The sequence below is a fragment of the Antechinus flavipes genome, chromosome X (genome assembly GCF_016432865.1).
Source record: "Antechinus flavipes isolate AdamAnt ecotype Samford, QLD, Australia chromosome X, AdamAnt_v2, whole genome shotgun sequence".
In the NCBI taxonomy this organism is placed as follows: domain Eukaryota; kingdom Metazoa; phylum Chordata; class Mammalia; order Dasyuromorphia; family Dasyuridae; genus Antechinus; species Antechinus flavipes.
Window position 1 is genome coordinate 59,032,155 of NC_067404.1, and position 16,532 is coordinate 59,048,686.

Sequence of the window (16,532 nt, forward strand, 5' to 3'; positions counted from 1 at the left end):
GAATGAGAAGGAAATTATATAGATTTGGAGGAATTTGGACTAATGAAGGCCAGAGATTGAATCTGGAAAAGAGAAATTGATGAAAAAATGAAGAATAAGTTTCAGCTCCAGATTCTGCTTCTGGCTTCTGTGTGATATGGTTGACAGCAAAGGGAAAGGATGAAGGACCTAAAGAGGAAGATTACATCAGGCCAAGCAGTTGTCGAGGTAAGAAAAGGTAAGTGAAGCAGTGATGAGTGGATTGCTGGGTGGGGCAAATTGGTGAAACTATTGGTGCGAGATGGGAATGGAGGTGTAAGGTGTGGCAGAGGATGAGTTGTTGAGACTTAAGGACAGTGTTGAGTGTGGCTGTCAAAATTATGAAACCAAATTTAATAATTGGTAGGAAAGATTTTAAGTAAGTGCATATGGTAAATCCACAAGGAGTTAAAAATAAAGCCGAAAACCCAGGGAGCAAGGATTATTTTGCAGTTTTGTATTGAGTTTAAATGTTTCTGCTATACTCGAGCAAGTGTTCCAAGTGTAGACTGATCTTCCTGGAAGGAGATAAAGATTCCACACTCTTAAGTTAGGGACATAGAATTGTTACCAAAGGAAACAGAATCAAGTAGGGGAAACTGAAGTGGTTCAGGAGAAACAATAGACCTTTATTAGGAACTCAGAAAATGAAAGAACAAGGAAACATTTAACAGAGGGGGGAGAAAAGGAAGACAGCTACATACAAAGTTAGGAAACGAGTTGCAGTTTTTAAGGGCTCAGGGAGGATACTGGATACTGTGAGGAGGAAGAAATGAGATAAAACAACCACAGAAACTACTGGGGAAGAGGTCATCTAGCAAAACAGTGGTGTTTGGTGATTTTGGTTCATTAGTTTGGGTAGTCTTTTCACAATTTTAAAAATTTTCAGTGTTTTTCTATTTATTTCACGGGTGCTAATTTTGTAATCACTGAAAATATCTAGTCTTTTGAATTATGCCCTCTATTTAGTTGATAAAACTTTGAAGAGAAATACATTTCCTTCTATTTGATCTAATAACAATAGAGGCAACTATGGTCTTCTGTGTGTGTGTGTAAGACTTGGTGAAATGGAATTATCCATTTGTTGATTAATGTGGATAGACGTGATGCTGCCAAAAGGGGCCTAAAAGTACTGTGAAGTCTTGGGCACTAAATTTTGGACTATATGAGTGCAGGTTGTTGATATTTTCCTTACTGTTACCACTGAAGGCAAGGGATGCAGAAGAGAAAAAAATGGAATTGGGAAGTGAAGCATGGGCTAACAGAATGAGATTTGTTCTTTTGAATCATGGCTTTAAATATGGGGATGCCGATTTCTTGCCTGGGATGGAATATTATCTAACAAAGGCTGGTAAGAATCTATTTGTACATTATCACCTGATATTTCAGTTTATCTGCCATCTTCCCCTTCCTCTGGCATTCATCTTTGTCATATACTCATTTCTTCTCCAGACACCTCATATTAACATAGTTTACTGCTATTCCTGTAGATTAATCATTCTTTGTCCCCTCTAGTCTTCAGAACGTTAGTAGGCCTTTTATGAGGCCCTTAGGCTGACAATCAAAAGGTCAGGGGTACTAATATTAACTGCTACATGGTACAAGTTTGGGAGATTTGACTATGTCCTCCAAGATTGACTTGAATGACTATTTCTAGTCATCCTGAAAAAATAATTCTTTAAAAAATTGTTGGAATGGATTTCATTTCAATATTGAGGTCTTAGGGACAGGTAGGTAGCACAGTGGATAACAGAGTACCAGCCTGAAGTCAGAAGGACCTGAATTCCAGTATGGCCTCAGACACTTAATACTTCCTGGCTGTGTGACTCTGGGCAAGTCACTTAAACCAATTGCCTCAGCAAAAAAAAAAAAAATTGCATCTCAGACTATTGAATCAATTCTTTCATATTGAAAATAATTTTCAATTTTTTTGAATCTGAAAAGATTTTTCAGATATCTTCGAAGAGAACCAAAATACATCCATTTTTGATAAGTTGACATAAATTGAACTTGGATTTAGGTGCATTTTTTTTTTCCTTTGACTTGCCTTATAGATAATGAAGAGGCAAGAGAATGTACTTGTACTTTTAAGAATTTGATTTCATCCCACATGATAGTATCACTAATGTGGTTTGGAGTAGAACGATCAGGTGGGCAAATCCACCTTGAAGAGAACCGATCCAGGTGTGGGGGAAGGAGGCTGAAAGGATTACAGGTATCCCACATTTGTCAGTTCTGACTTAAGTATTGGTATGTCTGAGAGCATCTTGAAATTGGAGGTGCTTTGTCCTCCGAGCTAGGCGACCATCCCAACTTGGAACATAGAAAACCAACTCAGTACAAGTTGTAGAAACTGTTGAAATCTATGTAAGGTTTGGTGAAATTTTGCAAAATGACAGAACTTGAATGAACTTCATACAATGGACTAGTCAGGGATAGAAAAGTCCAAGATTTCAAGGTGATCAATTGAATATCAGGCTTGTAGAATAATTACTTGCAAGAATAATCTGATACTTGGAATGGGTCATCAAAGATATGTAAAAAAGTGACATTGAGGACCCAATTAAAAAACCGCAGTGTGATACCACATTTGAGGTTTATTAATGGCATCTGTTTTGGATCATAGTCAAACCTTTTACTCTTCTTTCTTCATATTGGGCTCTTAAGCACTATGTTCAATTTGGGCTCCCAAAATGCAAAAGTTAGCAGAGGTTTAAAAAAAAAGGCTAAAGAATCCAGGGAAAAAACTGCTAGGTTGGGGTTGTATGTGGGCAACTCAACTGTTTATCCACCTTAACACAGTTTAAGGTTATTCACTACAAAATTTTTTTCTAAAATGACACATGGTTACAATTTCAAAAGACTGAAATTATGCTTAGGACTGACTACATACTATAGTTTTATAAATGATTCAATATTTAATAGACCTTTCATCTTCCCAACATAATGAAATGATGAATAAATTGATGAATTATAATTTTATTGTTTGCATGCAACTTCTAATGAAAAACATTTATGATCCTACTAAAGTTCAACAATCTTAACAGCAGAAAAAGTTTTACAACTACATTACTTTTTACTTAAACACTTATTTGTTTTCTATGAATTTATCATGGTTACAGTTACGTTTCAAACTATTTATACTTTAGAAATGCATCGAGGCTGTCAAGTGATGCCGTTTACAAATGCATTGAGGCTGTCGGGTGATGCCGTTTACAAATTGTCATAATCGTCGTCGTCTTCATGTTTTCTTTTCAATGCATTTGGTGACTCGACAGGGGTGTTCTGTGATACCACGTTAGTGGTGATGAGGATGTTCTTTGGCCCAATCAGAGAAGGGTTGATCAGAACATTCTGAACAGCAGGAGCTGCAGGAACAGCTGCAAAATAAAAATATGACCCCCAAACAAAATACTGTTAAATCTTTGAAGAATAGGATTTCAAGGTAAAATAAAAACACCTGTCTTTTCACTAGTTGTTTGGTTTTGGGCAGCAGAGAAAGTCTGCAGCTAAGGAGAGACTGGAATTGAGAAAGAATGAGAGCAGAGGATAATGGGAGGGAATGGGGCTTGCAGGGCCACCTCTTAATTAGAAACTCTAATGAAGGAGAAGAGAATGGGGCAGATTCTGGAATTCTGTGAGATGGTTGGAGAGGTGAGTGAGGGACCTTCTGCTAAGAAGCCTCAATGTTTTTGGTGAAGTATTAAGGTGAGATTCTCAACAAAGAGGAGGTGCTGGGAGAAGCTTAAGGAATAATGCCAAGGTTTAGACTAGATGATGTATAGAGTGAAATAGTAAATGAGGACCCACGAGGAATAGAATGTTGCTGTGGGACCTGCTTGGGATTGGACTGAAATCTAATATTTTTATATGAAATCTCTTAACATACCAAACACCAATTGGGGGTGTGTGATGATTTTGTTCATATATGGATACACTACGGTTCTTCTGAATAGTGAGGTACTTCCTAGCACAATGATTCAACTTAGTAAAAAGTATCTTACTATGTGAAGTGTTTTACTATCTTTTTATGAGGTTAGCAAAATCGTGTTTGAACAGTTTTGTGTTTGGATTACATATAGGGAAAATAAAGGAACAGCCATTTTCTCAAAGCTCTTTACATCTGGGGGATTTGTGAGAATTTCAGAATTGGTACAGGATGTATTAGACAAATCCAAAGTGCTTGAATGACTGAGGTATAGTGACCCAAACTGATTCATTACCTGGTTTGGCAGCAGCAGACTGGGAGGGTGGTATCTGCACAGTGAACCTCTGACCTGGCACTGACACAGGGGCCCCAACTTTAGTTGAAACGGCAACTGACTGTGCAGATGGGGTACCTGTAATTAATATTAACATATTCTATTAGGTGCCTTAATGCTGGTATCCATAGCAGTTTCTCTTAATGTGATGAGATCATTAGCAGCATCAAAAGAACATATATTTTAAAGTTTCTTAGCTTGTTTTTAGAGGGTAAACTTACAGGAAGCCCTGGTGTTAAGAATATAAATCAACAGATCTGAGTTAGTATTGTCACCAGTACTGAGTTTTAGGAAGGACACAGGCAAGCTGCAGAACTTCCCAAGAGGGCTATAGAGGCCCAGGGAAAGGCCTTAGTGATCATGCTCTTTGGAGGAAAAGCTTGAAGGAAGGTGCTGGAGATGTGGAACTTAAAGAAGAGAATGTCTAGAAGGGAGCATGAGAATTCTACTAGCTCAGGGGATCTGGCAGAGAGTCAGGCACTCTTCATGTGCTGAAAAGATTTGATTAGTCTGGTTCTGCTTTGCCCCAGTGGGTAGAACTAGGAGCAATGGGGCAAGTTGTAAAGAAGTACATTGGTGTAAAGAGGTACCCTAAGGTTTGATATCAGGAAGAACGTTCTAACAATTACAGCATGTGTAAGTAGGGGTTAGCTTGCCTTGGGAAGTAGAGGGCCTGTTTCACTAGGATTCTCCAAGAATGCCTTGGGGTTCAGAGATTAAAGGACTACTAAGGTCCTCTATCAATAACAGAGTTCACCTCCAGATTTATGAAAGTCACATAAATCATTCACTGACGTATATTGCTGTCTTTACTAAGGGGGTGTGTGCTCTTGAATCACCCTAAGAATAAAATCCAAGCATTGAAAATATTCTTCCAAAGTGCTTTATTGGAACTTTAGTGCTTTGCAGTAAAAGCTATCAAGAAAAAGCTATGAGTTCCCCTCTCTTACCCAAAGTAGGAGTGCTGGGTCTGCTGCTAACAGCACCAACACTCAGGCGGGGAACAGTTATCCTTCCAGCTGCAGCAGGCCCCTGGAAAGAAGGAAAGCCGCAATTCTTGATTCTGATTTGACATCTTAAAATCTGGATCGCTGATGGTTTTAAAACCCCAAAATTTACAAAGAAGAATGTTTTCTTTGCAAGTAATCCACAAATCCAGCATGGTATGACAAAGATTTACATTAAAAATTATGTTCCTTTCTCTTTTCCTTTATTTAATGTTCCTGTTTTAATCCTCCCCCTCCCCCCAACATTCAATTCAAGCTGTCACAGATATGCCGGAATATTTTTAAATGACTAGTTATACTTGGTAACTAGCACTTGATCCATTACAAATTCCTCTGATCTAATCTCAACTGAGTCCTTACTGCTGTTGAGCAATTCTTTTTTTTTTTCTATGCCTGTTCCAATTTTCTCAAGCCCCCATCACCAACAATGTCCTCAGTTCATCCTCTTTCAGCAGATGACCTTGCGTCCTACTTATTGGGAAAAAAATAAAAATAAATCACACAAAACCAAAACCTGTGGCAATCAACATGAGTTCCTCCCTCTCAGAATCTTTGCTGTCTTCCCAGCTTGACTCCTTGCCTACAAACATGTCATGGTCTCCCCTATCTTTAGAGATTCTTCTGAGACTATCCTTGCCTTAAGCTGATTTTACACACACACACACACACACACACACACATAAATAGAGATATATCTACATATATATAGATATATCTATCTCCTGGTTTCTGAGTAGTCTATATTCGCTGCTTCTGCTTCCTTAGTACCTACTGGCTTCCCAACTCTTGAATGTGGCTTTCCAGCAAGACTATTCTACTGAAATTGCTGTCTTCAAAGTTATCAGTGATTTCTTAACTGCTAAATATGACATGCTTTTCTCAGTTGTCATACTTGACCTCTTCCAGCATGAGACATACTATTTACCTCTCCTGCCCTTCAGTACTCACTCACAGCTTGTGGAATCCTTTCTGAAGTTCCTCCTACCAGTGTGATCATTCCTTCTCAATCTCTGGTTCCATAATCGTTTTCTGCTCCCTAATTGTGGGGAGCCTACAAAGCTCTGCTGTAGACTTTCTTTTCTATCTACTATTCTCTCTGGATGATCTCATCAGTTCCTAAGGATTCTTTCATCCTTGTGAAGATGACCTCCAAATCTATCTCCAGAATTAGAATTAAGCTTTCTCTTGAACTTCAGTTCTACACTGACACCTGCTTGTCCAGTCATCCTTAATCAACTTTGTTAAGCCTAGTAACTTCCATGACAGGCACTGTGGTAGGTGCTGGGGATACTAGAACAAAGAATTAATTCCCATTCATAGGGAACATACATTCCAATGGGGGAGAAAAGCACATATATAAATCTATACAGCACAAATATAAAGGGAATAAGTACAAATATATACAAAGTAGTTAAATACGAAGTAGATTGGGAGGGAAAACACTAGCAGGGGAATCGGGAAAGGCGTCATGAAGATGATGCTTGAGCTGTATCTAAAGAGAGATTTTGAGGCAAAGTTAAGGAGAGAGTGCATTCCAGGCAAGTGGGATGGCCAATGCAAAGGCATGGAGATGAGATATGAAGCATCACATGCGATGAACAGAAAGCTAGCTTGCAGAATTATAGGTAGGAGTATGTATGTCCAATGAGGGTACAAAGGTAAATTGGGAACAGGTTGTGTAGGGCTTTAAAAGTTAGATGAGTTTCTATTTTACTAACTCTAGAGGCAACAGGAAATCAAAGGGGATTCAAAAGGTCAGATCTGTGTTGAAGGAAAATTATTTTGGCAGTGGTGTGCAGAAACTTGAGGCAAGAGGCCAATTAATAATCTAGGTGAGGAATGATGAAGGCCTGAAGTAAACAGCTAGCTGTGTGAGTGGAGAAGAGGACCCTATGCGAGAGATGTGAAGATAGAAATGGCAAGATCTGGCAACTGACTGGGTCTGTAGGGTGAGGGGAGAGCAAAGTGTCGAGGACAGGTCTGAGACACTGGTAGGATGGTGTTTAGGAGAAAGACAATGAAGTGTATTCTAGACACACTGAGTTTGAGATTTCTCTTGGCCATCCAGTTTATGTCCAATAGACAGCAAATATTTGATGGTGAAGGAGTCCACTGAAGAGGACAAATAAGGGCTAGATAGAGAGACCTTCAAGTCAACTCCATAGAGTTGACTTAGCATAATCCTTGGTATCTCAAACTCAATACATCTAAAATGGAACTCATCATCTTTCTCCACAAACCTACTCCTTCAAATGTCCATATTAATTTTGAAGGCTCTGTCATCCTCCCAGTCACTCAGCTTTGTAACTGCAGAGATAGCCATGGTTACTCTTTCCTTTCCCTCCATATACCAAAGTTGATTTAAATCGTGTTGATTCTACATCATCTTTCCACTCAAACTGCATCACTTGCTTGGATTATTGCAATAATATCTTAATTGGTCTCTCTATCTCCATTTTCTCTCGCATCTCCCATCCGTTCTGGATATAGCTGGCAAAACAATCCTATCAAAAACAGCCCTGACCACTTCAAAAACCTTCAGTGGTTTCCTATGGCATTTATGGTCCTCTACAATCTCTGAACTGTTTTCTAACTTTCACTCCCTCTTCGTGCACTGTGTGTTCCAGCCAAAAGCAATTACTAGTGTGTTTCCCTGAATTCAATATTTCAATGTTCTCTGAATATGTTCAAACCATTCCCTCTCCCCAGATGACTCTTACTTCAAGGCTCAGGGTAGACATCTCCTCCTAATGAAAGATTTTCATGATCCCCTCAGGTGTTAGTATTCCTCTCTTAAATTATGTGATATTTTCCTTCTTATGTCTTATCACTTAAGCTGAATGTAAGTTTCCTGAGGGCAAGGAATGTTTGATTTCTGTCTTTATTCCATGTCTAACATGCATGTGGTATATATTTGTTTGCATTTTGGCTCTCCCATTAGATTGTAACCTTCTTGAGGGCAGGGGCTGTCTTTTGTCTCTTTTTGTATCCCCAGCCTTAGCACAGTGACTGGCACATCGTAGGAGCTTTACTAAATGTTTACTGAATGATGGATAAGCACCAAATGTATTTTTGTGGAATTTATTGGAATCTCCACTTAGATACTGTAGTACAGTTTCAGCCAGGCTTCTCTTTTCAGAATGTTACAGAAATGTATTTACATTTTCATCAGTGAATTCCTTGACTTACTGAAAGACATCTGCAGTGATGGCATTTTAGGCAGGAAGGGAAGATATCTTGATGTGATGAGTGGGGCCCTTCCTGGAATCAAGAGAGGTGGGATCAACTCCCACACTAGCTTTGTGACCTCAGGTTGAGTTCCTTCCCCTCCCTGGCCCTCATTTTTCTAGGACTGAATGAGTAGCGTGATTTAAATAGCCTAGCAGCTCTTATAACTGGCATAAAGTAGTCCCAACTCCTGATGTTAAACATCTCAATCTACTTCAGTGGGATAAGGGATAGTGTCATTACTTTCGAGAATTCCTGGGTGAGGAAATTCCCTTTTACCAACATTGGTTGGTGCCTTCTCTGCAACTTTTAGTTCTAAGAAAATTGACTAGAACCCTGAGAGAATAAGTGCCTTGCCCAGGGTCAGAGGTGTGACTGGAACCCAGGGCTCCAAGAACAAAGTTCTTCCTAACTTTGAAGCCAGCTTCCCATCTCCTTATACCACACTGCCTCTTTTCAAAAGAATAGCTGGCTAGAGAGAATTTTAAAATAGTTTTTAAGTACTAATAAGTGATTTTAGCTAATGGCTAGTAAATGTTTTTTGTTTAAAAAACTATGGGATAAATGGTACTATTTTCTGGAAAAACTTATTTTCTTTTTAAAAAAGAATCACAAAACACTCACCTTTTTTGGTAAAGGCTTAAGTCTGTAGTTTGGTGCTGTTAAACAGTATCTGTCGGGTGGGAGTCTAAGTCCTGAATATGGCTTAATCAATGGTAAAGGGGTTTGATTTTTTTGTCTTGCAATATCTAATAGAAACTGAGAAAAATAAACCCTAGTTAGTGCTGTGTTCTCTCTCTCTCCCCCTCTTCCCCCCAGATAAAACAGATGCTTAAATAAAAGTTACTCACATCTCTTGGGGGAGGGGAAGTAAAAGACTGATCAGATCGACACTGGATTGCCAATCGCACATCATCTGCATCAACAGTGGCTTTCTTAGCATGGCTTGAATAAATTTTTGCATCATCCAAAATTGTTGTTACATATCCTTTGAGAATGGAGACAATTTCCTCTTAGACAGATGAGAAAGGCTTAGTCTTATTTGGGTTATGTTATAGAAATATTTATTTTAAAAATTATTAATTTGAGATGTTATGGCTTTTAAATATATATATATATATATATATAATGTGTATATATATATGGAGAGAGAGAGAGAGAAAGTTTGCCTTATACTATCCATTTAAATACTTACCATAATAAAAATAATAACTGCCCTCTCTGAGTTCAGCCCATTTTATGTACTTTAAGATTAGGTTTATGTGGCTGATGTAGAAAATACAATTCTATTAGAATTATAGAAGACATTAGTATCAAATTGACTGAATTAGAGAAATTTTGTTTTGTGGGTCACTCACGGAAGGCAAACTCCAGCATCTGATTGATTACTTTTGGCTCATAATCTGTAATTCCCATATCCTTCAGGATTTGTGCCATCACCTGTGGGTTTAAATAAAGTAGTAAGCTATCCTCACCAAAACAGACAGCCTAAAAACTGAACTCTAAAGTTTGGCTAAAAGCAGTCCAAGGTCACAACTACTGTCACCTGGAGAGCAAACTGTTCCCTTTATTTTTATTTAGTGTCTAAATTTCAGACACATGTTGCCTTTTCTGAATACCTAGTGTCTCATTCTTAACACTTCCAAATGAATTCCCACTCTTTCCCTGTATAAACTCCAGAAGTCACTAGTTTGCTTCTTTGGTGGTTAACAGCCTCACCAAATTTCTATATGTAATTAAAAAAAAACAAAACAAAAAAGGTGGGTGTGATATAGGAGCTCAAGAACATTTACATAGCCTGTGTGTGAATTATTTTTCCCCCCAGGAAGATTGCTTCTGGAGGCGTGGCTATAGCAGTCTGTCATTTTGGGGATGGAGAATGAGGCTGGCATTCTTCCAAAATAAATGAGCAAAGGATATGAACAGGCAGTTTTCAAAAGAAAAAAATGCGAGTAGAAGCTTTCTCAATAAATAAAGAAGTAAAGCAAGGACACCCACTCTCCCCACTATTATATGATAATGGTTCTAGAAATACTAACAATAGCAATAAGACAGGAGAAAGAAATTTAAGGCATAAAGATAGGTAAAGATGACATGATTTACTTAGAAAATCCTAGGGAATCAGCAGAGATACCAATTGAAACAATAGCTTCGGCAAAGTTGCAGACTTCAAAATAAATCCACACACACAAAAAAATCAACAATATTTCTATATAATAATAACAAAGTCCAAAAGGCAATAATAGGAAGAAAAATCCCATTCAAAATAGCTACAAAATGCATAAAATACTTAGGAATCAATCTACCAAAGTACCCTAAATAATTGGAAAGATTCAATTATAAAGTGGTACCACTTAACGAAATAAAAAAATAGCTAGAGGAATATTCAATGCTCATGACTGGGTCATGCCAATATAACAAGAATGACAATACCAAAGTTAATTTATACTTTTAATGCTATACCAATCAAACTACCAAAATGTTATTTTATAGAAGTGAATGAAATAAACACAAAATTCAACTGGAGAAATAAACGATCTAGAATAACAAGAAAGATAATGACAAGAGGTAGGGAGAAAAAGGGGGAGTAGAACTTCCAAATCTCAAATTACATTATATAGAAGCAGTCATCAAAACCATTTAATATGGGTTGAAAAATAGAGAGGTAGATCAATGCAACAGACCAGACAAGGGAGAAAAGAAACCATGGAACTCAAACAATCTAGTGTTAGTCGGAAAACAAATTACTTGGGAAAAAACTGATTAGAAACTGTTGGGAAAACTGTAAAGCACACTAGCAGAAACTAGGCTTAGATCAATATCATGCCATATCCCACAAGCAATTCTAAATGGATGTGACCTTAATATTAAAGACAATACCATTAAAATTAGAAGAGAAGCAGATCATATAACAGAGATAAAACTATGTTTGCTGATGATATGATGGTTTTTTTAGAAAATCCTTGGGAATCAGCAAATATACTAATTAGGGCAAGAGCTGCATTATTGCAGGTTATAAAATGAACTCACAAAAGTCAACAGATTTCTATATAATGATAAAAAAACCCAAATGGCAACAACATAAATAGCTAGGGCATATTCACTATGTTCATGGCTAGACCGTGCTGACATAATAAAAATCACAATACTAGCAGTTTTAATGTTATACCAATCAAACTATCAAAGAACTACTTTACAGAACTCAATTGAATAATGACATTTATTTGGAGGAATAAAAGATTAGAATATCAAGAGAAATAAGAGATTGGGATAAAGGAGTAAGAGCACATTCATACCTCAAAATAATAAAGAAATTATCAAAACCATTTTGCATTTGTTTTAAAATAAAGAATTTATAAGTAGAACCCGATAACCCAGTATTCAATAAAGCAGACAGCATAAATTACTTAGGAAGGAATTTCCTATTTAATAAAAACCGATTGGAAACCTAAGAAAACAGTCTGGCAGAAATTAGGGTTAGATGAACATCTTGTGCCATATTCCACAATAAATTCTACATGGATACAAGACCTTAATGTTTAAGATCATATCATTATTAGAAGCAGATTTTTTTTTTTTTGCAGCTATGGATAAAAAAAAAAAAGGTTTTTTTCCTTTAGAATTCAAACACAATCACTGAATTAGACAAGAGAAATATTATACATACTGTTTTATTAAGTACATAAGTAATAAAATAAATTCACAACACAGATATAAACCCATATCACACGTAAAACAATACTTAATAGCTATGATGAAGAATGGGCTCAACTATAGACCTCGGGCTTCAATGTCATTGGTCCATGCAGGAATATTTTTTTACACCAAAAACTGAATCTTCTCTACTCAGATCCTTTATAATAAACTTTATTAACCACCCACCCTTAAAGGGATTTTCAATAAGTGTTAGCTCTTAATATTAGCAATTTTTAGGCAAGAGAACCGTCAGAATCCTCAAACTGGCTATCTCTGAGATATACAGACCAGACAATTGGATGTCAACACTGTACAATCAGAATGGGGTTTATAGCAAATTAGTTCAATTGCATTCTTTTAAGCCAGCTCACCTGCAGATACAACTCGAGCCCCCTGCTTTTCCTTCTCAAGCCAGAGGGGGCAGCAAAGAGTAACAAGTCCTTAAGAAAAGGGGCACTTTTCTCCAGCTCTAGATGGCACTGAAGGGCAAAAACCCTCTTTGGTATTCTTGGCCAATGAAATCAGTTCTCCCTGACCAATCAGTAATCACTCAGCTGAAGCCTTCTCTCAGTTTACTTTCTCTACCTGTCTGAGCTCCAGACTGAGCAGCTTTTTACCCTACCCCTGCTGTCTTCACTTCTTCTCAGGCTCCTCTTCCTCTGCTGCTGCTGTCTTCTCTGGCCCTTCGCCTGCTGCTCTCTCCCTGTAGTAGTTGGAGTTCAGTGGCCCATATGCAAGCATCCTGGCTTTCATTGATTCACCTTTTACTTAAAGTCACAACTCCCCAAATTTCTCCTATCAAATTGAGAGTCCTTTTTCTTTTTTTTAAATAAGTTTTTTTTTTTATTGGTCTTTTTTTACATCACCAAAATTTCCCCCAGTATCCCTTCCCCTTCCTAAAAGCCATGCTGTATAACAAATAATATTTTAGAGACCCCTCCCTCCTCCCTATCTCAGCAAAACTGATAAAGACATCACAAGTCTAAAATATTTACAATATACTACAGTCCTCGACTTCCCATTTTGGCCAGGGGGTGAGGGTGTAATTTTGTAATATCTGTTACTTGTATTGTTACTTCTGTTTATTGTATTCATTATGTATATTGTTTTTTTGGCTCTGCTTACTTTGCTGTACATCAGTTCATGTAAAAATTTCCCTGCTTTTTTGTTTTCATATTCATCATTTTTAATGGCACAGTAATATTCCATCATATTCTTAGACCAGTTTGTTAGCCACTATCCAATTAATGAGCATCTGCTTTGTTTTCATTCTTTGTTATAACAAAAACTGCTGCTGTAAAGATTTTGATGTATATGAGAACCGTTTTTTTGGCCAGTGGCTTCCTGGGGGAGGAGGGTGTAATAAATGTAGTTATAGGATCTCTGGGTCAAAGGAATGGTTTTTAAAATTATTTTACTTGATTAATTCCAAATAGAAAAAGAAATTCCATGGAAAATTACAAAATGCATCAAAGGTTTGGAGATTGATTTACAGAGCCAACAAAATATCTCCATATTTTAAATATTTGGAGGAAGAATATTCAAAATCACTAATGGGAGATATGTAAATCAAAATAATCTTGAGGTTTCACCTCACACTCAGCACATTGGCAAAGGTGACAAAAGATGGGAAGCTTGAATGTTGAAGGGTTCAATAAGCACAGTGGTGCACTGTGGAGCTGTCAATCAGTACAGCCATTTTGAAAAGCAATTTGGAATTACTGAAATAAAATGACTGGAAGGTCCATATTGTCCCTCTGACTCAGAGATTCCATTACTAAATTTATACCCCAAGGAGGCCACTGATAAGAAAAAAGTCCTCATGTATATTAATATATTTATAGCAGCACTTTTGAAGTAGCAGAGAATTGAAAATAAAGATGACCAATGATTGTGACTTGATTAAATGAATTTTGGTACATGAATGTAATAGAGTCTTACTGTGCTGTAAGAAATGTGGAATCTGATTAATACAGAGAAACAAAGAAAAATTTATCAGATCTAAGGCACAGTAAAGCAGAGCCAAAAAAACAGTCATTACAATGTAAATTTAAAGAATCATAAAAAAAATGAACGTTGCAAAATTATAAGGAACAAATATGGTACTAAAGAAGAGATATAACAATAGTATTATTAATAAATCACTAATGTAATTAATATAATAGTGCTAATCATAATATGAATATAAATGATTTGTTCTTAGAGGGCTATAGAGATCCTAGTTAATATTTATTATACAATAATAATAATTATTGGCTAGAATCTACAAATCCTTTGAGGTTTACAAAATGCGTTACCTAGATTCTCTCATTTTATCCTCCAACAACATGAAGAGACCTCCCCCTCCCTGCTTTGCAGAGGTGGGAGGTCCAAGGGTGTGGTACATTGCATATATTTTCCAGACTTTTCCTATGGATCGATCGTTTTTGCTGATGTAATTTTCTATTCTTTTTCTTCCCCCCCCTCCCCTTTAAAGATATTATTTGTTATATGAGATGGCTCTCTGGGAGGGGGGAAGTAGGAGGAGGAGAGAGGGAAGAGGAAAGAGGAAGGTTGCTAGGAGACATTTTGGTTATATAAAAAAGACAGCAATAAAAATTTATTTAAAAAAAAGAAATTCAAATTATCAACCACCATGACGAAATACTCCAAATTACTAATAAGAGAAATCCAAATCCAAACAACTGTGGTTTCATTTCCCACCCATTAGATTGGCAAAGATGTTAAAAGACCTAAATGGTAAAAAAAAAAAAAAATGTCGCAGGGGCTGTGGAAAGAGGCACAATGATGGTAAAGTAGGCAAAACCAGGATAACAATATACAGGATGACCTCAGTAATGCAAACGAAAACAACCTTGAAAGATTGAATACCGATCAGTACAGTGAACCAATGATGGCGTCTTTCAAGTCTCAGCTAAAATCCCACCTTCTGCAGGAGGCCTTTCTCGATCATTCTCTGTGCTAGCGCCTAGCCTCTGGCCATTACCTCCCACTTTAGCCTCTATGCAGTCTGTCTGTACAAAATCTTTTCCATATCATCTCCCCTAAATAGAATGGGGGCTCTTGGAGAGCCAAGAGTCAGGCTGGGGTTTTTGTTTATTTGTTTTTGCATTTCTTTGTATCCGCAGCGCTTAGCGCATAGCGAGCCATTAATCAATGCTTGTTGACAGACTGACTGAAAGGAGATACACATTATTCATTTTCTTTTTCCCCCCCTTTCTATAGGTTTCAATATGTTTTATTCATTTTCATGACATTTAAATTGTTTCCGATCAACGAAAATGCGCCTTCTCTCCATCCCACCACCACCTCCTCCCCCGCGTCGCCCCCCCCCCCACCGCCCCCTCTCAGAGAAAGCAAGGAGAAAAAAAATACCAACCACCACCCCAGTAACCAACACGTATAGTCAAGCAAAACCAATTCCCGCATTGGTGGCATCCATTTTCTGGCCGGCCAATGCGTCGATTTGCTTTACTGGACTGTAATTATTTGGTGCTACGGTGGGTTCTATGCGGAATTGGGCGGGGGGGGGGGGGGGGGGTAGTGCGGCGATGAGCAGTGGCGGTGATGCAAAGAAAAAGACGTCAAATGGCAAAAAAAAAAAAAAAAAAAAAAAAACCCAAAAAGCCCGCAATGCCAAAGAGAATCGGACGGCCAGAGGAGCCTGTGCGGGGGCGGCGGGACTGGAGGGTATGGGGGGGGGGCACTGCATGGAGTCCAGATCGGGCCCCTCGGGAGAGTGGGGGGGGAAGGGTGGGGCGGGCGCCGCGGAGAGGCCTCTGCGACAGAAGCTCAGGAGCCCGAGGGCTACACCGACAGCTGGAGGACTATCCGCAGTGCGAGGGGGGGTGAGGTGGGGGGATGGGGGGCTGCAGACAAACCCAGCCGAAGTGCCGGGGGCGACGGCCACAGCTGGGCCTGACAGCCGGAGGCCCCTCGCCCTCTTTTCCCTTTTACCCGCGGGCGCCGAGCCTACCAGCTGCGCGCCTCGCTCGCACCTACCAGAGCATCCTTTGGCCCGCTCTTGGGAGATGCCATCTTAGCCGGCTCCATGGTACTCGACAGCTAGACTTCCGGTGCCGGGCAACGGGAGCTCTCTCTTTATATAGGCCCCGCCCCTGGCTTGCTGGCGTGGGCGGGACGGAGGTGGGACCAAGGAGGGAAGGACCGCAGTTTTGTGCTTGCCGCGCGGTGGCGCAGTGAAGGCCGTCGGAAGGGAGGGGGTTCTACCTCAGGGGCGGCGGCGCTTCTGTTCGCTTAACGGGGCTTCTTTGAAAGCAAAGAGGAACCCCAGAAACTGACTGGGGTCAACCGAGGAGGA

General features: G+C 38.7%; 1 protein-coding gene across 2 annotated transcripts; it reads right to left on the reverse strand.

Moving 5' to 3' along the window:
• Positions 1–626: 626 nt before the first annotated feature.
• TAF9B (TATA-box binding protein associated factor 9b) lies at positions 627–16,327 on the reverse strand. 2 transcript variants are annotated; one of them, XM_051969085.1, is made up of 8 exons: positions 16,214–16,327; positions 9,874–9,955; positions 9,367–9,503; positions 9,140–9,274; positions 8,477–8,548; positions 5,231–5,312; positions 4,242–4,358; positions 627–3,398 (listed from the first exon to the last, which is right to left on the reverse strand). In XM_051969085.1, the coding sequence occupies exons 1-8, from the start codon at positions 16,262–16,264 to the stop codon at positions 3,232–3,234; spliced, it is 843 nt and encodes a 280-aa protein (XP_051825045.1). In that variant the 5' UTR covers positions 16,265–16,327; the 3' UTR covers positions 627–3,231. The 2 variants fall into 2 exon arrangements, with proteins under 2 accessions (XP_051825045.1, XP_051825046.1); XM_051969086.1 differs by lacking the exon at positions 8,477–8,548 and having other exon boundaries at positions 16,214–16,326.
• Positions 16,328–16,532: the final 205 nt, after the last annotated feature.

Bases quoted from the DNA above. Each gene is read 5' to 3' on its own strand.
- TAF9B (XM_051969085.1), bottom strand. From the start codon at position 16,264: ATGGAGCCGGCTAAGATGGCATCTCCCAAGAGCGGGCCAAAGGATGCT. The intron at 9,956-16,213 runs GTAGGTGCGAGC...TTAAACCCACAG, and splicing joins GCGGGCCAAAGGATGCTCTG to GTGATGGCACAAATCCTGAA. The intron at 3,399-4,241 runs GTAATGAATCAG...TTTATTTTGCAG, and splicing joins GTCTGCTGCTGCCAAACCAG to CTGTTCCTGCAGCTCCTGCT.